Here is a 23,703-nt window from a genome sequence, read left to right on the forward strand (position 1 = left end):
ATGAAGAAGCTGCTTGTAATTCTCCTGTGCGTGGCTGTTGTCCAAGGGGTGATACGGTAAGTTATCCTTTACAGATGTTAAGTGAGGGTTTTACAGATATCCAGAAAACAAGAATGCACTCCCCCAGAAGACAGCCTTTTGTTATTTTGGGTGGTCGCCTCAGAGGTTTAACTATAAAGATGTTTTATACTGTTTATATGTGAATTAGCTTTCATACTGAATATTTTACGTGTGTCCAGCAACTGATAATCCCACAAATTTTAAGAACAGGTGGGTCCCTTTCTTATAGTTTACATTTTGGAAATGACTGTAAAGATTTCAATTACTCTGATTTACTACAATGTTGAAGATGTTTGTAAAAATAAATACATTTTAAGAAGAATGGTCCTGTCATTTGGGTTGTTGCTGCGTTTGGTGTATAGAGGCTTGGAATGTTTTAGTTGCGCACTAGTTATTAGATTATACATTTTTTTGTGTAATTTTGTCACTTTTTCAGCTATCTCTACTGTATAATAAATGTGATTACTATATGTAAAATTTTTAAATGTTTTAACAAAAATATATCCTCAATTAAAGAATACCTCTGAAGAGACAAAAGTCATTGAAAAAAACCCTCAAGGAAAAAGGACGTCTCTCTAAAGTATGGACAAGGCAGGGACTTGAATTACTGGAGTCATGTACATCCCCTGAGACTGCCAATGAGCCCCTTTTAAATTATTTTGATGTAGGTATTCTAGATCTTTCTCTTAGTATATGGATCAGAAAATGCAGTTGCTGTTTGTGCAGTATGTGCTTTACCTGTATATTGTGACAATTACATGCAATACTAAAGGCGTCATTGTATTGTATCTAGATATTAGTCATGGCTACTCTTTCTAGGTAGAGCAATTTTAATATTGCACTGTAGTAGAAGGAGATAACTATATATTTTTGAAGATATTTTTATTCAATTTAACCCAAGATATACAGTATGTAAAGTGTAAATGTATTTTTTCCAGGTGGAATACTTTGGACAGATCTCTATTGGATCACCACCTCAGGTGTTTAATGTGATCTTTGATACCGGCTCATCCAACTTGTGGGTTCCATCTGTATACTGCACAAGCCAAGCATGCCGTAAGAATAAATATTATCCTATGATAGCGATGTCAACCTAACATTATATATGACTACCTATGTACCTAAAATATAAGAATACTACATTTGGGAAAGTTACCCGGCACAGCCACCACAGAATTACATTATAAGGAGCAGTCAGCCACATGAATAGAGTTAGACATCAGAAATCCAAAACTTGCATACCAGAAAAATAGGGAACTTTTTTTTTCTGTGTCTGTAACTATAAATTGTAATAATCAATATTTCACAGCTTAGAGTAAATGCTAGTATTGATTTTATATGAGTATATTGAGTTATAGACACGTGTACCTGATCATTTTTATGATTTATTATGGTTTTCCAATTTGTCCTTTAAAAAATAATCCTTTGAAAAATTCATGTTGGCAACCCTGATCATGGCTTCTTCCATTACAAGCTGTATTCTGAAGCACTGTTTGCTACATACTGAGGCATCTAAAAGCTTGTGTGTGGGGAAAAAAGTGTGAGATTTCATACACCCCTATCCACATTTATAGCCATACCCAAGCACACCCTGCCTCCTTCTTCACATATTTAATGTTCTTCCACTGCTGTTTATAACACACCGCACATTCATTGCCAACACTCCATTCATTGTTTTTAGATGAATGTACTATCCACTATTTTGTGAATAGGGTATTATTTTAAATTGCCTCTTTGACAGCAATATTGTTGTCAGCCTGTCACAGTTTTGGAAGACCACCTTTACTCAGGGGATAAAGTGACAACAACTGCTATCATTACCACTACAGATGATATAAGTGATTATAGTGCAGTTACATCTGGTGACTCACAGGTGATATCTTCTCTGATCAGGATCATTCACTTATCTTTTTCTTCTCTATCCAGCCCAGACCATTATGACAATTTTTTTCCATCCACAACTCAATTCTGCAGAACCTTCTGGACAAGTATTTTAGGCTCCATACTTTTCCAGCCCCTATAGCGCCCCATACAGCAGTAATCTCCCCCTCCCCCCTTGGTGTCTCACACAGTAGAGTAGGTAGATAAGTATGTCAGAGGTCATGAGGTAGGACCCTCCCATTAGGTAGTTAGGTTGTTACAGTAGATAGACAGGTCCATTACATAGATACCCCAAGAAGGTATGTCTTCCCTGTCGATAACTGCCCCTATAGTCAATTTCCCTGGTAAATAGCTGTTCCCCGTAAATAGTTACCACATGGAGGAAGTTGCCTCATGTAGGTAGATGCTCCTTGTAGGTAGACCCCCTGGAGGCAGTTTCCCTTTGAAGCTATACCCACCCAGACAGTTTTCCCCTCTAGGTAGAGCCCACTAGATAGTTGTTTCCTATAGGTATCCCACCCCCCCCCCAGATAGTTGTACCCTGTAGGTAAACTCCCTAGATAGTTGTCCCCTGTAGGTACTGTAGGTAAACCCCCTAGATAGTTGTCTCCTGTAGGTACTGTAGGTAGAACCCCCTAGATAACTGTCCCCTGTGAGTAGACACCACTGTACCCTGCACACATGTCATGAACACCTGCTTTATGCATTAAGCACAATGTATAAGCATTTTACTAAACATTTCATAAATGCTCAAAAGCACATGAGCTTCTTACAGAAAACACTGCAAACATTATACCGGATTAACAAGTGTGCATTTTAAAATGCTTGCATGTACATTATCTACAATATGAGTGCACCTGGATACCAAGCATTCTGCGCATACTAAACCTGACGTGATGTGGTGTCTGAGACACCACATCAATTCCCATCCTCCAAAACAGTTTGTCTGCCTTAAAAGATTGCCTGGGGCCTAGCTCAGCCATTTCAGCTACATGTGACGTCACCAACAGAGACTTTGGAAGGTGGCACAGCTTGTCATCTTATTCCGTCAGGGAGGTATGGGGCTGGAAAAACATGAGAAGCCAATGGCCTCATTTTGCGAGCTGTGTCAGCTACATGTCATACAGCTCACATACCTCAAGGGATGGTCTCAAGTCCTGCTTCTAGACTTGCAGATTCAGGGATAACCCACTGTAAGCTCCAGTCTAAATATCTGTGTGGAAATAAGATTAGATAATGCGGTTGAACCATAAAGAGTTCTTTTAATGACCGGAGGTAATGTAATATTGTGTATTCATTGGTTATGAAAACAAGTTATAACTGTAAGCATTTCGACTTCCACAGTTTCACACTCTAGGTTCCAGCCCACAAAGTCTTCTACCTATAAGACAGATGGTCAACCTTTCTTCATCCAATATGGAACAGGCAATTTAACAGGCTTATTAGGAATTGATCAAGTTACTGTAAGTATTTATAACCTCTAGATGTGACATTGAAATAAAATAATGTCAGCTGAAAAGTGAAATAAGACACTTTGCAACAGAAAACTAGAGTTTTGAGCTCTTCCATAACTTTTCTTGGCATTTATAAGGGCTACCCAGTATTAGAAAAATGGTCAGCTTGTTCTGTAGAAATTAGTGCCACCTATGTCTATGGCAGCCTTTGTTATTATAACATTGAGATCCCACTAGACAGCATGAGATCTCGTACATTCACTGTAATGCATTGCTTAGCACGAGACCAGGCTGCATTCTGGGGCAAACCACACAACTTAGGTACGCTGGTAATATCTAGTGGGACTGTCTCATTTAGAATTGTACAACATGATAAAGTATTATTCTGGATAGCCCACAAATGATAAATATCCAAATGGCCCTTGGCCAAAAAAGTTTCTCCATCTTTGGTCTATGGGTATTGCAGCTCAACCCTAATTTATAAAATAGCAACGGGCTACAGTATCAGCCATAATACTCGTACTAGAAAATAATTATACTTTTTTTTTTTCCATTTAAACAGGCATCATTACAAAGTTATCTGTCTTTGCTCCTACAACAACATGCTGATTTGGATGAAATATGTAAATAAATGAAATCGCTTGTGGTTTGATAGTTGTTTTTTTTCCCTGGTTGGATATACTGCCTGTATATAGCCTTTAGGGCCATTTTCCTGGTGCATCCATTTCTAATCTACATCTTCTATCTCTCAGGTTCAGGGTATAATTGTACAGAATCAGATTTTTGCAGAAAGTGTGTCTGAGCCTGGGAGCACTTTCCAAGATGCAAATTTTGATGGAATATTGGGGTTGGCATACCCTAACCTTGCTGTGGATGGCTGCACACCGGTGTTTGATAATATGATTGCACAGAATTTAGTGGAAGAGCCTGTGTTTGGTGTCTACATGAGCAGGTAACATTAGCAGCTCTGGTGAGAGAACATCCTGGCTAATATATATATATATATATATATATATATATATATTTATATATATCAGTATAAACTGCATAGCTCTACTCTTGACATCAATGCATTTACAATTTTTAGGTAACAGCTTATAACATTTATATCTAGTCCACACCAAGTGGCCTAAATAACATGGACTCCAGGCTGACAGTGATAGGTGGTAGCATGAAGACACCTTTGTCTTACCGTACAACCCTTGAATATATAAATGTACAAGCTGTGAATATTTTCTGTGGCCAATGTCTATAAATCTAATTTCTTAGGGACCCTAACTCTTCAGAAGGTGGAGAACTTGTTCTTGGAGGCTATGATGCATTACGTTTCTCAGGTCAGCTGAACTGGGCACCAGTTACTGTACAGGGATACTGGCAAATCCAAGTTGATAGGTAAGTCTTTGAAGGTCTTGCTCTTTCAAGTGAAATAAATAAGGTCCTTAAACATTTGAATAGATATATTTAGTTGTTTAGTGGTAATATACTTCCAATATTACATGCAGTGCACTTTATTACTATTATTATGGTAAGAAGCTGAACTGACTTCATCAATTGTTTTGTGTTCAGCATTCTGGTAGACGGAGAAGTGGCATTTTGCAGTGAAGGATGCCAGGCCATTGTAGATACTGGGACTTCTATGCTCACAGGACCAACAGCTGATATTCAGCAGTTGCAACAGTACATTGGAGCTACTGAAACAGATGGAGAAGTAAGAGCCAAAAATTATATCTTTACTTACAGAAATATTGTGGATTTAAAACAATACTTTAGAAACTTATAGGGAACCTGTTAGGCTGGGTTCACATATGTCTGGCATCCGGCATAGGTGAACTCAGCCTAAATCTCGACGCAACTGATGCCACAACTGATGACAACTCGTCATCAGTTGTATGGCATGCGGTGTCCATTGTTTCTGGGCAATGGACAAGGGAACGCAGCAAGCTGCGTTCCCCTGTCCGGTGCTTTCCGGCATGTCCAACCATCCGGCGTCAAAATTAAGACGCTGGATGATTGTGAACTGTCCCATTCAAATGAATGGGATCAGTTCTAGCATCAGTTTCCCTCTGGTGCACGCCGGAGGGAAACTGTGCCGGACGACTGATATATGTGAACCCAGCCTTGCTTATTTTATGCTTCCATGGGCAGCATCAAACAAGTGCATGAAGCTAGGTCCCAGAACACTATGATTTCTTCGGAAAGACTTGTGCATTTCAGTTAACTCATAGTTTAGAAAAGCCCCCAGAACCCAGCTAAGTAGTCACAAGAGGCTGTCCCTGCTGGTGACCTCTTCCCGCCGGCCCTAAGTGATACGTCCCTCCCTATACACAGATAAAGAGAGATGCCTCACTAAGGGTGGATAGGCCTGAGAGCAGCCACAGGGAACTGCTCCAATGACTAGTTACCTGAGTCAAGGCAGCTTTTTTAAACAATGATTTTTCTAAAAATGTTTGGAAGTCATACTGTTGTGGGACCACATTTACTGCACCTTCTTCACACTGCGGTTTGGGCAGCATAAGGCCATGTTCACACCGAAAATGTGCAAAATGTCTTCTGGAAAATATGGGCGGATAGTCCGCACATTTACTTGAATCAGTGGTACTAGGGCCACTTGGAAATGCGCCGTTTCCATCGCAGTCTCTTTTCTTCTCTGTTCGCCCTTAAAAAATAGTTTGATGCCCAAGAAAGTTAGTAACCTATATCTTTCGATTTTTTTCTGTTTCAGTATGGTGTGAGTTGCAGTAGCCTGAGCACCATGCCCACTGTAACTTTTGTAATCAATGGTGTTAACTTCGACCTATCACCTCAACAGTATACACTTCCGGTAAGTTCATCAAAATCAGTTTATTGGGCGTTTGACTTTATCTTTCTTAATATAAATTAGGAAACAGGTACAGCTACAGATAGATCACAGTGTATTCAATGCGAAGGTGTAGAATGATTTTATCTCATTGCATTGACAAGCATCAGGAGCATCTGTATGGCCTTGCTCTTAAAAATGTGGTGTAAATGAACACAAAAACACCATACCTGGTGGTTGATTATAGGGGAGTCAGGCAGAATAGTGGCTGGATTCAAGAACCAAACAATAATGGTTTTAGACGAAATACATGGATTAAACAAAACATGAGTGAAACGTAAAAATATTGCAATGATACAAACATAATACATAGCTACTTACTTCTAAAGATATTGGAGGAACAAATATGGTCCAATTTGTGCCAAAAACTATTTGAGATAACTTGCTTTACATTTTTATTGTGTTTTATACATTTGTATGAAGCTGCTAACTGATTGTGACCGATTGTTGCTGAACAAAAACGGCTACCATGCAGATTTGAGCATGTGTACAGTATCACAAAGCATAGGCAAAATAAAGGAATCAACGCCTAATGATTTACTGCCTATTCTAATGAAAAACAAACATGTCCATGTTCACCTATTTAATCCATACAAATGCAGTGCTTTAAACACTAGAAGAATTGATGTGATATGTCTTATCCGCTTGATTCTGTCTCTGTGTACCCTGACAATGTAACCAGGTGTGCTGCTTAACAAACACTATTAAAGTAGCATTTATACCTGGCCTGTATTCCTACATTATGTAATGGGCATGACACAGCATATTTTATCCTTCCACGTTCACTCAGATAAAGTCCTATTAAAACGTCAGTAATAGTATAAAATCTGAACAGAAATATTATGTGTCCATACCACCTATGTCGCTGACAGCCCTTCTAAATATAAATAAAAACTTTAGATAATGTTACTATTTTTTAATTTTTTTAAAAGTATAAATTATTTAGGAAAGCATGTATACAATGACTAAGGAATTCATTCTATCATGTGGGACTACATTCTATTTATAAGTGTAAGACTCTGTATGAGCAGCTTGATAATATGTCTTTACATGGGCCCTGTCACAATCAAAAACTTTTTTATGTTGTACTGTACATCTTGGGCAAAGATTAAAGGGGTACACCGTTGGAAAACACATTTTTTTAAATTCATCTGGTGCCAGAAAAGTTAAACAGATTTGTAAATTATTTCTATAAAAAAATCTTAATCCTTCCGGTCCTTATCAGCTGCTGAATACTACAGAGTTAGTTGAGAGGTTCTTTTCAGTCTGACCACATGCTCTCTGCTGACACCTCTGTCCGTATCAGGAACTGTCCAGAGTACAAGAAAAAATTACTAATAGAACTACACAACTCCCTCTGTAGTATACAACAGCTGATAAGTACTGGAAGGATTGATATTTTAAATAGAAGTAAAGGAGTTTAACCTTTCTAATATACTTCATGAAAAAAACAAAAATGTAAAAATAAGTTATCTCCTTTTTATAGAAATCATGGCTTACAAAAACGCCACTAGGGGTCCCCATACCATGCAGAACAATATCCTGTCTGGCTGCAGCATCATCTTGTCACAGCTGTAGCACAGACAGGGACAAAGTCCTGGAAATTAGGGTGGGACTAGCACTCCTCTGGGCTCACGCCCTTCCTGTGTTTATTAATCAACTGCTCAGGAAGAGGTGGATCCCAGGCAAGCAGTGAGCCTGCCCTCACTTACCATGCATTTACTTCCTCTCTGAGTCTGCTGTGCAGTGCTGGGTCTCTTCATCTAAGTACTGCAGGCTGCTCTGTAACCCCCTTCTCTCTGTGTTCATACTGCATACTAATAAGACAGGAATGAGCACAGAGAAGTGGTAGCCCCACCCACACTTTCTGGACTTTGTCCCTGTCTGTGCTTCATCTTGGACAAAGATAATGCTGCAGCTGCACAGGATTATGTTCTGGTTGGTATGGGGACCCCTAGTTATTTTTTTTATTTTTTTTTAAGACATAATTTCTATAAAATGTATGATGATGTATATTACAAAGGTTAATGTTTTGCCAAGATGTACAACATAGAAAATGTTTTTGATTCTGACAGTGCCCATTTAACAAAGAATTGTCTATGATGGATACAATTTTAGTATGCTATATCTGATTGGTGGAGTGAAGTGAACGGTAGCTGAGCTGCAGTAACCCAGCACAATCACTACACAATGTATGGAGCAGGATCCTTCCTTTACTGTGTATGCAGGCACTGCTGCTTTGGCACAGAGTTTTTCTGTGAGGGTGCCAGGTGTTAGATTCCCACCAATCAGATATTGATAGCTTATCCTGAGGACAGTCCTTCAATGAAAAAGTCCAAGAAAACTAACAGAAGCATTACATTGTGTAGACACCTACCTCCTCAGGCTCCAGCACGGTATGTGCCCCAGTCAATGGACCACAACTAGGCTAGCAGTAGCTGAGTGCAGAGGATTCCACCAAACAGACAGCCAGGGACAGGGGTACTGTTGCTAAATAGGATTATGTACAACCTCAAGGTTGCTCTTTGACATCATACAGAGCCTAAATGGAACCATGTAGAACTTATTTCTGAGGGATTTCATAGAAGAAAAAACTTGCCGTGTTTGTTTAGATGCTATTAATTTATAATTTGGGTCATATGTTGCATCATGCAATGGCGCACAGAGTGCCAATAAGTGTCTCTGTTTAGCACTATACACAGGCCAATGCCTAGCACTTAAAGTGTTTTACTGAAATTGTAATCCTTGACTACAAGCAAACATTTGCAGTTTGCCTAACCCAGATAAACATGGATTTTATCGATATGCAGATAAAATTCACAAGTAAAAGGTTGGGTTGTTAGGTAAATACCTAACTTGATACTTAACATACACTTTTGATGGAGAAATTTCAGTTAATACTGTCTAAAATGTATACAGCATAAAACTAGACTATAGATAGGAGGAAGATGTGCCACGTGTATATATAACAGCAGTGCAGTTTATTGTCATATATCCATATATGTAAGTAACCATCCACCTATACAAGCTATATATTAACTGTAGAGTTCTCCCTAGAGTATGAAAAATGGCTGTACACTGTAATCTGGGCTAATTGAGACATCTCCTCCTTTTTGTAATTAACAAAACACTTTATTGTTAGGGTCACACAAACACTACATATTTAAGGTTGCGTATTTCTGTGCTAGCAAAGTCTATGGAAGTAATCATAAACACCCACAGACTTTGCTAGCACTAAAATATGCAGCATCAAATACACAGCCAAACACGCTGCATCTACACTACATGTGACCCTACTCTTTTAAAGAAATATATGAGATGACCTATACAGACATGGCCCAGATTTATCAATGTCTGGGTTTTCCCATAGTAACCAATCACAGTTCAGCTTTCATTTTATCAGAATGCGTTAAGATATGAAAGCTGAGCTGGTTCTTATGGGAAACCAAACAGTTCCTCCCCTCAGACATTTGATACGTTGGGCTATAGTATAACTTACGGTATATCAGCAAAACAGAAGACACTTCTTAAAAAACACTGTCTATAAACAATTGGAAAATCCCCTTTTAGATAACAAATAAATTAGGAGTATATTCTTTATTATTGTCCAACCTAAAAAAGAAAAAATAGATACACAGGTGCTTTCTATGCTGAATGTGGCCTAAGTACAGTATGTAGCAATAAATATAACATAAAATTAAAACAAACAACTAAGTTCTTGTGTTTGGGAGCAAACAGATAACACAACTGTTTGAGGAATTATTTCACTATATGAAGCTAAGGATTACACATACTATATCCTAGATTGTTATGAAAGAAAGGTACTACTGAAGTACAGAGCCAATGTTATGATATGAGTCCAAGTCTTGTAAATGTATGTTTCTTGTTTTTTGTGGATTTTGGGCAAGTGTTGCCAAATTTTCTATATATAAAAACTTATTTTCATTTTTATTGATGATGTGTTCAGTAAGTGCGAGGTCCAGTTATCTTTTTCATTGTTTCTTGCAGTTTTGGCGATCGATTGAGTTTTCTGTAGTAGATTTTCAGAGTTTCATTGTGGTAATCTTTGTAGTTTTGTATGATAAGCCCTCCCCTTTATCGTCTGGTCTGATGACTATTTCACTGTTATCTTCAAGTTCTTTGAGGGCTTGCTTCTCCGATTTTGTTAGTAATCAATTTCCTTGGTTTCTGGTGGTTGCAGGTATGTGTTTTAGGTCATGCGCTACTAGGTCGTGGAATGTTCTGATAAGGTGGCCTTGGCTGTGGGTGGGGTAGAAAGATGATTTGTTTTTTATCTGAGGGTGTTTGCCTTATTGTAGTTTGGTTATCTGATATGTTGGGTTGGCGGTTGTTGTTTAGCTGGGTAGAAGGAAATGTCTCTTTGTAGTGTGAGTTTTCTGATCAAATGGTGTAAGTCGAGGAATAAATTGAAGTCATCTGGTTTATTAGTAGGGCAAAATAAGAGTCCTTTCCTTAGGAGTGAGATTTTGTATGGGTTGAATTGGTGGGTGGATAAGTTGAATATTTTGACCAGTGTTTCTTTATCTTCATCCGGTGTCTTTTCTGTTTTTGTTGCTTGGTGTCAGATGTTCTGTTCTTCTTTCTTTCTTCCTTCCTTTTGTTTTCCTCCTCTTTTCCCTCTTCTGTATTTTTTCTCTTCATGGGTGTGATTGGTAGAAAATAACTGTTCTATTTTCTTCTTTGTGGTTGGTTTCTGGCTTTTCTCTAAAAAAAAAAAAAAAAGGCTCTGGTGTTTGTGGGTTGGTGTGAATTGTGTTGCAGGGTTTTAGGAAGGGCACAAAATAGCGGTTTCCATTTTGGAGTTATCAATAGTGATAGGGATATGGGTTTTGACTGAGTTGATGGTGGGGCTTTTCAAGGGGGTTAGTGTGATCAGAGCTTCAAATGTTCATTGGAGGGGGTGGTGTCGTCGTAGATAGATATGTTGTTAATTGTGGTAGTGTGGGGGAGTGAGAGTTGTGGTTTCTAGCAGGGGATTTATGAATGTGTTTTTTGAGAACTTCAATGGTTTGCATGTTGTCTTTGATTTTTGCTTGTCTGGTGGTGAGTGTTGAGGATGAGTGGTATACCTGCGATTGTTTGGTGGTTGAGGTTTGAATCGGCTTTTTTTGGACGGGCGTAGTAGATATATTTGTCGGGGCAGTAGTGTGGTGGGTGGTAGTAGTCAGAGTTCTGGGGGAGAGGTGGTGTTATGGGGGGTACTGGTTTCTAGTGTTGGTGGGAAATCTCTTCGGAATGTGGTTTGGGCTTGGTATATGGAGTCGAGAATTGGTGGTCTTGATGTAGGTACAGGTTTTTTAGGGATTCATTTTGTAAGATGGAGAGTGATAGTTTTTTATGAGAGGTGGTGGGTTATTTTGGTTTTATGTGGGGGTATTGGTGATGGTGTTGATGGTTGGTTCTTTTGTATATATAGGTTTGTTCTTATTCCATGTTCTATATGTGCCATCTATGAGGTCTTTCCTGTCACGTTTAAATTTTGAAGCTTTTTTTATATGGTTTCATTTTGCATTTTTGTTACCTTTACTAAGCTTCTGGTAGTCAGGATGTGAAATTTAGTAATTTAGTTCCATGATTGTCCATGTGTATTTCATGGTTTAAATTATCACGTATGGCTGTTCTTTTTTTTTACTGATGTGTTGTATCATGAGATTGGAACAATTGGTTAAGAGCTCCTCCCATTCCCTTGTTTTTTTTTTTAAATGTAGACTTGATGAGTCGCAAACCTATAGGCGCAACATTTTCAGTAAGGTACATATTTAAAAAATCAATCAATAAGTTACCATCTAGTAACTGGTTTTCAAGTTTTTGGAACAAATTAATCATACAGTCAGTGTCAAGAGTTAGTCTTGGAATTACATCAGTGTCTGAGTTCTCTTATGTCTGATGTGTGGTGCCGGTTAGTTCCGATATTAGTTTCTCCCGATCGGTAAGTCGCGATGTGAAATACTCCATGGTAGCTTGTCGGCACTATTCTTAGCAGCCCTCTTCTTTGGGTCCATTGCGGGCGGGTACGGTGCTCTCCTCCGAGAGTCCGTGCAAATTGGAAAGGGGGATGTAGAGAAAAAAAGACAGAAACAGCGCTCCAGTTTAACTTTTTACAAAGTAGGTACGTGTAAAAGATTAGCAGAAATTCCGCTCACCTTAAAGGGGTAGTCCAGTGGTGAAAAACTTATCCCCTATCCTAGGGATAGGGGATAAGTTTGAGATCGCGGGGGGTCCGACCGCTGGGGCCCCCTGCGATCTCTCTTACGGGGGCCATGCTCTCCGGCCAGATAGCGGGTGTCGACCTCCGCACGAAGCGGTGGCCGACACGCCCCCTCAATACCTCTCTATGGCAGAGCCGGAGATTACCGAAGGCAGCGCTTCGGCTCTGCCATAGAGTTGTATTGAGGGGGCGTGTCGGCCGCCGCCTCGTGCGGAGGTCGACACGCCCCCTTCCCGCGAGCTGTCGGGGCTCCGTACAGGAGATCGCAGGGGGCCCCAGCGGTCGGACCCCCCGCGATCTCAAACTTATCCCCTATCCTTAGGATAGGGGATAAGTTGTTCACCACTGGGTCACCACTGGACTACTCCTTTAACCATTTGTGCAATTTGCAGGCACAACACTGGGAATCGCTTTGTGTGGGTTGCAGCACGGTCCGGGAGCCGCTGATCGTCAGTACCACTGGCAGCGGTCAGGAAAGCAGCTGGATGCAGGTTGGGGGAATCCCTGGAGGGGGTGGTCCCAAATCCGACTTGCGGTATCGGCGCTTTACCGGGGTGTAGAAGTAGTTCTTGCAGACAGTTTACTGTGAAAACTTTTTATTCACCATTTTATTCACTTTTTATTCACTTTTTTATTCACCTTATAGATTATACAAAGGCAATATCAGTTACACAGATAGCTGGGTGCCCAGGACAATGCATTTCGAGAGGGGATACTTCTCTACATCAGGCCCGCTATCGTGTTGTGAAGTGAATGTATTTATACAGTGGAGGGAACTTTAATTTTCGTGAGGTCTCTGGGGGCTGGTCCGTGACATCAGCCCCTGTGACCCCTAGGGGGGTTTACTGTATTTTCACTCAGTTGTACCTATATCAATACAAATTTTACGGCTATATGTATTAATGGGCCATTGTGGTCTATGGCTAAGTTTGTTGAACATTGTTATAAGCTAAGCAACTGAGCGCTTGGCTGGGCTGTGGAGGGGAGGGGACATTCACTTCACAACAAGATAGTGGACCTGACGAAGAGAGGAATCCCCTCTCGGAACACATTGTCCTGAGCACCCAGCTATCTGTGTAACTGATATTGCCTTTGTATAATCTACACTTTGTTGAATAAAAAGTTTTCATAGTAAACTGTCTGTGAGAACTATTTCTACACCCCAGTGAAGCGCCGATGACGCAAGTTGGATTTGGGACAACCCCCCGCCAGGGATATCTGCATCCAGCTGTGTTCTATATTCGGGATAGTGAAGAAATACCTGGGTGGGGACCTCAAGGAAGTATCCTCCAATCATCTTTGGATAGCACACCCAAAACTGCTTGCCGTCTGGATTTAAAGTTTGCCATGACTATTGAATGCAAAAGAAAGCTATTATAGTGAGTGGAAATAATGCCTAGTAATAGAGGTAAAATATTTCAACTAATTACTCCCAAGGAAGTAGCCATTAAAGGAGTAGTCCAGTGGTGATTCAGTGGTGAGCAACTTATCCCCTATCCTAAGGATAGGGGATAAGTTGCAGATCGCGGGGGGTCCGACCGCTGGGGCCCCCTGCGATCTCCTGTACGGAGCCCCGACAGCCCGCGGGAAGGGGGCGTGTTGACCTCCGCACGAGGCGGCGGCCGACACGCCCCCTCAATACAACTCTATGGCAGAGCCGAAGCGCTGCCTTCGGCAATCTCCGGCTCTGCCATAGAGATGTATTGAGGGGGCGTGTCAGCCGCCGCCTCGTGCGGGGGTCGACACCCGCTATCTCGGCGGAGAGCCGGGGCCCCGTACAGAGAGATCGCAGGGGGCCCCAGCGGTCGGACCCCCCGCGATCTCAAACGTATCCCCTATCCTTAGGATAGGGGATAAGTTTTTCACCACTGGACTACCCCTTTAATAATGCTGCCTTTAGCCAGAATTAGTGCTACTGTAGCCATGAAAAATGCCCCTTCCCCAGTAATATGCCCCCTAAAGCCACTAATACACCTTGCATTCAGTAATAATGCTCTCTCCAGCCAGTAATATTCCCTGTTTAAGAAAATGACAATGCTCTCCAGTATTGAGTAATAATGCCTCCTCTAGCTAGAAAGATTCCCACCTCTAGCCAGTTATATTCCCCCTGCAGAAAGTAATACTCTATGTCCTTCTGTAGCCAATAATGTCCCCCTTGAAGCCAGTAATGTGCTCCTCTGAAGCCAGAAATATGCCCCCCTGTAGCCAGTATTAATGTCCCCCTGTAGCCAGTAATGTTTCCTCCTATAGCCAGTATTAATGCCCCTCTGTAGCCTTAGCTAACCACAAATTATTATTTTTTTTATTATTACGTTCTTACTGCTCCAGTGCCAGTTGCTGGCTGGATGCACTCTACTGAACCTTTTGCCACCAGGCGGAATTCACCGGTAGCAGTAATGCTTGTAGGCTGCTGGCATAAAGCAGCCTGGGCAGGTGATCGAGGACCTCCTCCTCAGTAATGGTTTGAAATGTGTATATTACTTCAGCTGAAACTATGTGCTTCTTCATAGTGGGCAAGGTATATTCCAAAATATTAATTAGATTTGAACCAGGGGCAGTTACAGGAGTCCTTTTAGGGCTCTGTATTTAAAGGGGAGAACTCAAGTGATTTTTTTTATCCCTCATAGCTGGGCTGCCAAAATAAGCATTAACTTACTATTCGCCGCTTCTCGGTGCCACTGATATTGTCGACCTGTCCTCTAGCCTGGTCCTCTTCCTGCTTTTGGTGCCCGCCACATAACACTACAGCTCAGTTAAGTGCCTGCCGCAGCGATGTCCCTCCTCGGCCAGTGATAGGATGAGCGGTAAGTCATGTAACAGTCTCAGGCCCAGCCTCCTTCCTGCTGTCTCGTGTCAGGCACCAAAACCGGAAGAGGACCTGGGCCAGAGGATAGGTCAACAATATCAGTGGCACTAGGGGAATGGCGAAAAGTAAGTTAAGTTAAAGTTAATTATTATTTTTATTGCAGCAGCCCAGGCAAAAGGGATTAAAAAATGCCACTGGAGTATGGAGTTCTCCTTTAAGCAATAAATAGATTTCTCTATTTTGTTTTTAGCTGTGTTGATGGTGTTAGTGGTACAGCAGAGGTCCAACCCCTCCAATAAAAAAGGAAGGTTGTAGCGTTGTGTTTTGTTCTGTTTGTGGCCAGGTTTATACAAAATATCTCTAAAACCCATGAAGAAGTTTGGACAATAAGATAAGAATTTAAATAAATATGGTTATTGTTTGTATAATGAACTTACAAAATTTTGTATTTCTTTTTCATATTTTCCAAGATCCCGCCTTACTGTCATAGAAACCTTTATTGCTGTTGACAGGGAAAAGGACTTAGGAGTGTTTGTTGACAGTAAATTTAAAGGGATACTTGTTACGCCTAGCGCTCCGGGTCCCCGCTCCTCCCCGGAGCGCTCACGGCGCCTCTCTCTCTGCAGCGCCCCGGTCGGTCCCGCTGACCGGGAGCGCTGCACTGTCATGGCCGTCGGGGATGCGATTCGCACAGCGGGACGCGCCCGCTCGCGAATCGCATCCCAGGTCACTTACCCGTCCCGGTCCCCTGCTGTCATGTGCTGGCGCGCGCGGCTCCGCTCTCTAGGGTGCGCGCGCGCCAGCTCTCTGAGATTTAAAGGGCCAGTGCACCAATGATTGGTGCCTGGCCCAATTAGCTTAATTGGCTTCCACCTGCTCCCAGACTATATCTGATCACTGCCCCTGCACTCCCCTGCCGGATCTTGTTGCCTTAGTGCCTAGAGAAAGCGTTTACTGTGTTTGTCCATACTGTGTACTTGACCTCCTGCTATTGCCATATTGACTACGATTCTTGCTGCCTGCCCCGACCTTCTGCTACGTCCGACCTTGCTCTTGTCTACTCCCTTGTACCGCGCCTATCTTCAGCAGTCAGAGAGGTTGAGCCGTTGCTAGTGGATACGACCTGGTTGCTACCGCCGCTGCAAGACCATCCCGCTTTGCGGCGGGCTCTGGTGAAAACCAGTAGCAGCTTAGGACCGGTCCACTAGCACGGTCCACGCCAATCCCTCTCTGGCACAGAGGATCCACCTCCAGCCTGCCGAATCGTGACAATACTCCACCCATAGACATGTTATCCCTTACCCAAAGGAGTCCCCCTTTAACTGTAGCAACTGGTGTCAGGCAGCTGCTGCCAGGGCAAATAAAATCATAGATACATTTCTGGGAAGAAATCTTTTTATAAATTCTAGTCAGTAGATCCTAAATTGTTGATCCAGATATCTATTATGATTGACAGATTTGGAATCAGAACAACATTTTCTTCTTAAAATAAGGAAATTGGCTTCTACTTCATTTTTTGTCTTTCTATGGATCAACACTATAGGGCAATAAGCTGAGCTGGATGGGCGTCTTTTTTCAGCCTTACAAACTATGAAACTATGTTTACTGTCTGGATATAACAATATGTCCGGGTTATAAAATAGGCACAAATGTGCATGGGTCATTATGAAACAGGGCTCCATGTATGCGATGATATGTTAGGATTCCTTCGTATGTATTCTAGTTAGTTTATGAGCGCAAAAAGTTGCATAAACTTTGAAAAGGCAATGTAGACAATATTAAGTAACCATGAGGACAAGAGGGATGCAGCTCACAGGAATGAAGAGGGTAATTAAAACGTAGCTTTTACTGGCTCATGTTAAAAACATCAAAAACAACCACAAAAATGGAAAAAGGGGGGGGGAAAGACAAACCCTTAACCATAAAAACAGTACGCCGATGTGTTTTGAGCTACTGGAGAGCTCTTAGTAGCTCGAAACACATCGACGTACTGTTTTTATGGTTAGAGGTGTGTCCCTTTCCCTTTTTGTGGTTGTTTTTGATGTTTTTTACATGAGCCAGTAAAAGCTACGTTTTAGTTACCCTCTTCATTCCTGTGAGCTGGATCCCTCTTGTCCTCATGGTTCTCATCTATGGGAAGCGGCCCGGATTCATCCGAGCTCCAGGTGCTCCTACCCAGCCAGATTCTCCATAATATGCTACGAAGTGGATCGTGAGCTGAGCAATTTTCCTTTGCTGTTGTATAAATATTAAGTAATAGTTATGGAGAAAAGAACTAACAAAGGACTTTACAAGTTATTTAAACATTTTCAACTAAAAATAACAAATCCCAACAGCTAAACAGAGATAAGACTATGACCATCCATCTGAGATAGATTTTTCCAATCTGTTGTATTTCTGTTGTGCCAACTTGTGGGTCCTAACTGGACCCCATACAGTTACCTTAACCCATGCAACACACTCTAAGCAGAGTGACATGGCAATTTTAAGTAGTGTGACTCCTGTCATGGCCAAAATCACTATGTAGCCCTTTCCAAATAATGATGAAATAATACCAAGAAATTTAAGAAAGAGTCGGCAGAAAGGTAGAGAGGGTAGATGACTTTTTCAATATAATAATACAATGGCTTTCTTTTTCTGTCCTGCTGGATGTAGTGTGAGAAAGATGAACTAGTAATTTAGTTATAACCTTGCTACATAATGCTATGAAATCTAGCACACTGTACCATCTGCAGCAGTCAACAACTAGTGAGCCACACGCAGGAGCCATGTATAACTTCTGTGCTACTTGTTGAGAATGAGTACAATGGAGTTATGCTTTATGCACACAACAGAGTCTGTATGGCAGCACTAGGATTCCCTGTGGCCTGTTAAGATGCTTCAGGCTTAATGGGGACTTAGTAAGAATTTAAAGGGGTTATCCAGGAAAAAACTTTTTTCTATATATCAACTGGCTCCAGAAAGTTAAACAGATTTGTAAATTACTTCTATTAAAAAATCTTAATCCTTTCAGTACTTATGAGCTTCTGAAGTTTAGGTTGTTCTTTTCTGTCTAAGTAATCTCTGATGACACGTGTCTCGGGAACCGCCCAGTTTAGAAGAGGTTTGCTATGGGAATTTGCTTCTAAACTGGGCATTTCCCGAGACAGGTGTCATCAGAGAGCACTTAGACAGAAAAGAACAACCTTAACTTCAGAAGCTCATTAGTACTGAAAGGATTAAGATTTTTTAATAGAAGTAATTTACAAATCTGTTTAACTTTCTGGAACCAGTTGATATATAAAAAAAAAGTTTTTTCCTGGAATACCCCTTTAAATGCTGACTTTTAGCTTTATAACTGCATTACCAAAGACTACAGCTAGATGGAGACAAATCTCACTGTAGATGTTTGCAGAAATGGCTTGTTTTCTGTTCTTGATAACAAAAATGAATCATTTACTAACTCTGTATTTAGGCAAAAAAATAATGTTTTAGTTCTATTGTGTTAACAACCACTATACAGGATTATATACAGCATGGTATACACTGTCTAAATATGTTACTGTGTGTGGATGGATTACACAATAATCTGGAATGATAACGGCTCTTTGCTTGTTAAATTTAATTTATAAATAAGATCTGGCAAAGTTCCTGCTGCCAAAGCAGAAGTCCGAAAAATGAGGTACATCCTCACTGTCATGTGGAGCCATTAAGTCAATCACAAGATGAATAATAATCTTCATATTTGTTAAGTAGGCGGAAAGTTTGCACATGACAAGTGTAATAGATATAGGCTGATATTTGAATGACCCTGTAAGGATTGACCACACATGAACAGTGGCCTTTTCACTGGAACTTCACACTTCTATTCTTGGTATTATTAGGAAAAATATGATATATCAAGATGCCGTCAATGTCTATAGTGCCAGGAAACCTTTTAACCTCTTAAGGACGCACCTGTACGCCCTGCACCCGGTCCCGGTATAATAAAACATGGGGTCACACATGGGGTCAAACATGGGGACATACCTGGTCGGTCCTGGTGGCTAATGACAGCCGGGACCCTGGGCTAATAGCGTGCGGCACCGATCATTGTGCCGAGCGCTATTAACCCATTAGACGCGGCATTCAAAGTTGATCGCCGCATCTAAAATTAAAGTAAAAGCTTCTCGGCAGCTCAGTCAGGCTTATCGGGCCCATCGCAATGAAATTGCGATGTCCCGATCAGCTAGAACGCAAGTGGAGGTCCCCTCACCTGCCTTCGTCGCGTCCGATCGGCGATTCCAGGCTTGAGCAATCGACCGCTGATTACACTGATCTTTGCTGTGTCAATGCACGGTAATGATCTGTGTATGAGATCGGTTTGTGCAGTGAAATAGCCACCAGGGGCCCCCTAGATGCGGCAAAAAAAAATAATACTGCAAAAAAAAAAGTGTAAAAAAAATTTCATAAAAAAAAAAACCTGTGTAAATAAAAATAAACATATGTGGTATCGCCACGTGCGGAAATGTCCAAAGTATAAAAATATGTCGTTAATAAAACCGCACAGTCAATGGAGCAGAAAAAGTCCAAAAAACTTCCAAAATAGCGTATTTTTGGTCACTTTTATATCATGAAAAAATGAATAAAAAGTGATCAAAAAGTCCAATCAATATAAAAATGGTACCGATAAAAACTTCAGATTACTGATGTAGTTATGATTTTTTTTAAGTAATACAAAATCAAACATATATACATAATTTATCATTTTAATCGTATGGATCTACAGAATAAAGATAAGATGTCATTTTTACCGAAAAATCCACTGTGTAAAAACGGAAGCCCCCAAAAGTTACAGAATGGCATTTTTTCTTCAATTTTGTCGCACAATGAATTTTATTTCCGTTTCACCGTGGATATTTCGTTAAAATTACTAATGTCACTGCAAAGTAGAATTTGTGGCACAAAAAAGAAGCCATAATATGGAATTTTAGGTGAAAAATTGAAAGTGTTATGATTTTTAAAAGGTGATGAGGAAAAAATGCAAAAATGGAAAAAACCCGGCTTCCTCAAGGGGTTAAAGGTTTGTCTGGAATATTCAAAAATGATAGAATCAGACTTGCAATCTTGTAAGTTCTGATGTCTAGAATGTATACTATGTTGTGCTCTGTAATAATTGATATCTTGAATGAATAACCGTATATAAATAGATATAAGTATAGAATATGCCTAATACAAATAATAACACATGGAATATGTCAAATGACAAAAGGTGACAACATTAAAAGCACATCATTGTTTATTATAGATAAAGAATCTTTGGGGGCACTTATCATTGTCTTTAGAGCTGTTTCTGTGTATAGATTTGTCTCTATTTAGGCGCATCGCTGCACCTAAGGCTGTTTTTTGCGCCTTTTCGATTTACACTTTTTTTTTTAATGGTTAGTCTTGTGCAGACGTAATGAAATTATGAACTGCGACTTCCGCAAAAGAGTCGCAAAACCCACCAAAAAGTCGCAATTCTACTCCAGCCCAGACCTAGCGTAGCTTTTTGGCGTATGTGAAGAGTGAAATTTCAGAAAATGTGTATCCTCCACAAAATTTATCAAATGTCCTGCAATCATTTAACTAAAGAAAAAAGTTAAAGAAAAACACGGAAAAAAAAAGAAAGAAAAAATGAACTAAATCACACACATCTTAGTAAATGCCCCCTTATTCTTAGCTAGTCTTATTCTTTGATCCATAATAATTAAGGATGCACTTTGATTATAGTCACCTGAAAGCTATATCTTTTTTTGACCATTTGTCATTTGACATATTCCATATATTATTATTAGGCATATTTTACATTTATACATACATTCATTCAAGATCTATATTATTAAAGAGCACAACATAATATACATTCTAGACATTAATTCACAAGTTTGATTCAATCATACATTAAAGAGAATCTGTCATTAGTGTCACCCCCACTAACCTGTTGGTACAGGCTGATTGTGTGGGTGACAGTGATGAAAATGATTCTTAATCTATCCTTGATCCATGACTCCGTTCTTCCGTTATCCTCCTTATTCAGGCGTCAGGCTTGGTGCATAGGAGCACGCTGACATCACCGCTGCTTCATCACTTCGTCTGGCTATGAGCAGGCTTGAAGAAGCAGCAGTGACGGAGCTAACCAGAAGTTTTTACTTTCGTTTTAGATGCGGCAATCAAGTTTGATCGCCGCATCTAAAGGGTTAATGCCTGACATGAGCCCGATCGGCGATGTCCATCATTAGACGTGGGTCCTGGTTGCCTACCTCGGGAGACACAAATGGACGTTAATGAACGGCCATTTGTGGCAAGGGGTTCAGGTATACCTGATAGCACTGTATTCTGTTCTTTCTTAGTATAACAGTGTATACTTGGCACATGGGGTAGGGTGTAACACAATAACCATCATACATTTCCTTCTCAGTGTGATCTGCGCAGAACTACTAATGTTGAATAGTTGTTTTTTCCCTGATCACATCCTGTGCAGAATTTTCTAAGCATACCAGAAAGTTTTTAGAAACACAACTCTACTAAGATGTTTTTTGTAACGTGAGCTTCAATAAGAGCACTTTAGTACTTAACTAATGATTGGTTTTATTTGTATGTGGTGACCAATGGGGTTGTATGAGCTTTATACTGCAGACTAGCTGGGAGTATTAGTTCTTCAACTGTTAAGTCACATGGCAGGGTGGTGTAGCTAACCTTATGTTTCCCTGTAACCCCACTGTTCCAATAGTGCAAAGTGCAAAAATCAGACCTCTCGACAGTAGGATTCTGTGAAACAGCTTTTAACACTTTACTTAAACTTACTTTAAAAATCCAAGGAAAAGGAGGCTGGACAAGGGATTTCCTCCACAACCATTGGCTAGGAGGATAACATGACCAGGGCACTTTTCATCTGATACAAAAAAAAACTACAGATTTTAACCCTTTACACTTTTTGTAATGCAATCAATGTGGTGCAATGCACACTAATACCTTTGCAGATAAACTTACAGAACCATACACATTTGTGTCGTATGAAATAATTTTGGGATGAAAACATATGCATAGTAGCTGGACCATTGGCACTAAAACGCTTCATGCATACATCTAGATAGGGGGTGTGGATGGGTAGTTTCACTACAGATCATTTATATGCAATCTCTGCTTGTTCCCTAGAATGGAGAAGACTACTGTAGTAGTGGCTTCCAAGGAATGGACATTGCTCCCCCTTCAGGACCGCTCTGGATTCTGGGAGATGTCTTCATTGGCCAGTTTTATGCTGTGTTTGATCGGGGTTACAACAGAGTGGGACTTGCTCCAGTAGTTCCATATGCATCTGCAACAAATGGGGTATAATGTATAATGTATTATAGGAGTTTTTATGACAGTTTTATTTAGCTCATTTAGATGCAATGCAATCTCCTACATCCTAATGTAAAGATGATAATATAAATTTATAATATGAATTCATGTAAAATGAATAATATTTAATCTGTTGGTTATTGATAGTTATTTCTAATAACTTTAAAAATAAATGTTCTACTATCCACTACATAAATATGTAATTATATAATTCAATCCTGGCACCAATAGGTAGAGTTTAGAAGTTTACAGTATACAGTTTAATAATCTAGTAGAAAAGTATAGGCTACTAAGCTCTCCTGGTGGTGAATTTCTATATTGTGTATGCAGAGGATTTGGTGCTCTCTATTAGAAAAAATTAGCTCTGATTTCTATCAAGATATAATATGAAATTCAAGGGTATCACCTATCCACACGATAGACGATATCTAGCTGATCTGTGGGGAACCTGGCCGGTTGGATCATGAGAACGGCTCAGCTGACATCTTTCTTATATGTATTTGCCGGCTTTAGCCAATGATTTACAATGTGTATTTCCTTACAATATACTGTAGTTTCATTGTCCATTGTTTGTTCTGTTATACATGCTCATACATAGAACTTTTCATAAGACTCACTTTAACATTGTTCTGCGTCGTGTATCTTCTGCAATACACACAACTTTTCTCCTGAAAGTTTCCTACAATACACAAACATTCTTCTACACTTCTCTTTTTAACATTATATTTTCTTGATCTCACTTCAGAGTCTTTTTTTAAAAGTGAAATTTGACTAAATCTTCTTGTATATGTAAAAACAGTTTGACAATTTTTTTAAGCAGATCACTAGAATATAAAGATTTTTGTATGTTTAGAATCTGTTACCATTTTCTTGTATAAACCTCTCTGAAACTTGCAAGTAACTAATAACTACATTTATATAATAAAATGGATTGAAATAAGTCCACTTATTGTATGTTCATTATCTGTACCATAATATTATATATATATATATATATATATATATATATATATATATATATATATATATATCTGTACCTATTAATTCTTTACAATAATAAAGTTATTTCTTCTGT

The 23,703-nt window shown here is 40.0% G+C and overlaps 1 protein-coding gene across 1 annotated transcript; it reads left to right on the top strand.

The window, feature by feature from the left end:
• Positions 1-23,477, top strand: CTSE (cathepsin E). The gene is made up of 9 exons (XM_056560161.1): positions 1-56; positions 577-724; positions 999-1,116; positions 3,286-3,404; positions 4,148-4,347; positions 4,665-4,787; positions 4,962-5,103; positions 6,118-6,216; positions 22,443-23,477. The coding sequence occupies exons 1-9, from the start codon at positions 1-3 to the stop codon at positions 22,620-22,622; spliced, it is 1,185 nt and encodes a 394-aa protein (XP_056416136.1). The 3' UTR covers positions 22,623-23,477.
• The last annotated feature ends 226 nt before the right edge of the window (positions 23,478-23,703 follow it).

The sequence above is a fragment of the Hyla sarda genome, chromosome 2 (genome assembly GCF_029499605.1).
Source record: "Hyla sarda isolate aHylSar1 chromosome 2, aHylSar1.hap1, whole genome shotgun sequence".
In the NCBI taxonomy this organism is placed as follows: domain Eukaryota; kingdom Metazoa; phylum Chordata; class Amphibia; order Anura; family Hylidae; genus Hyla; species Hyla sarda.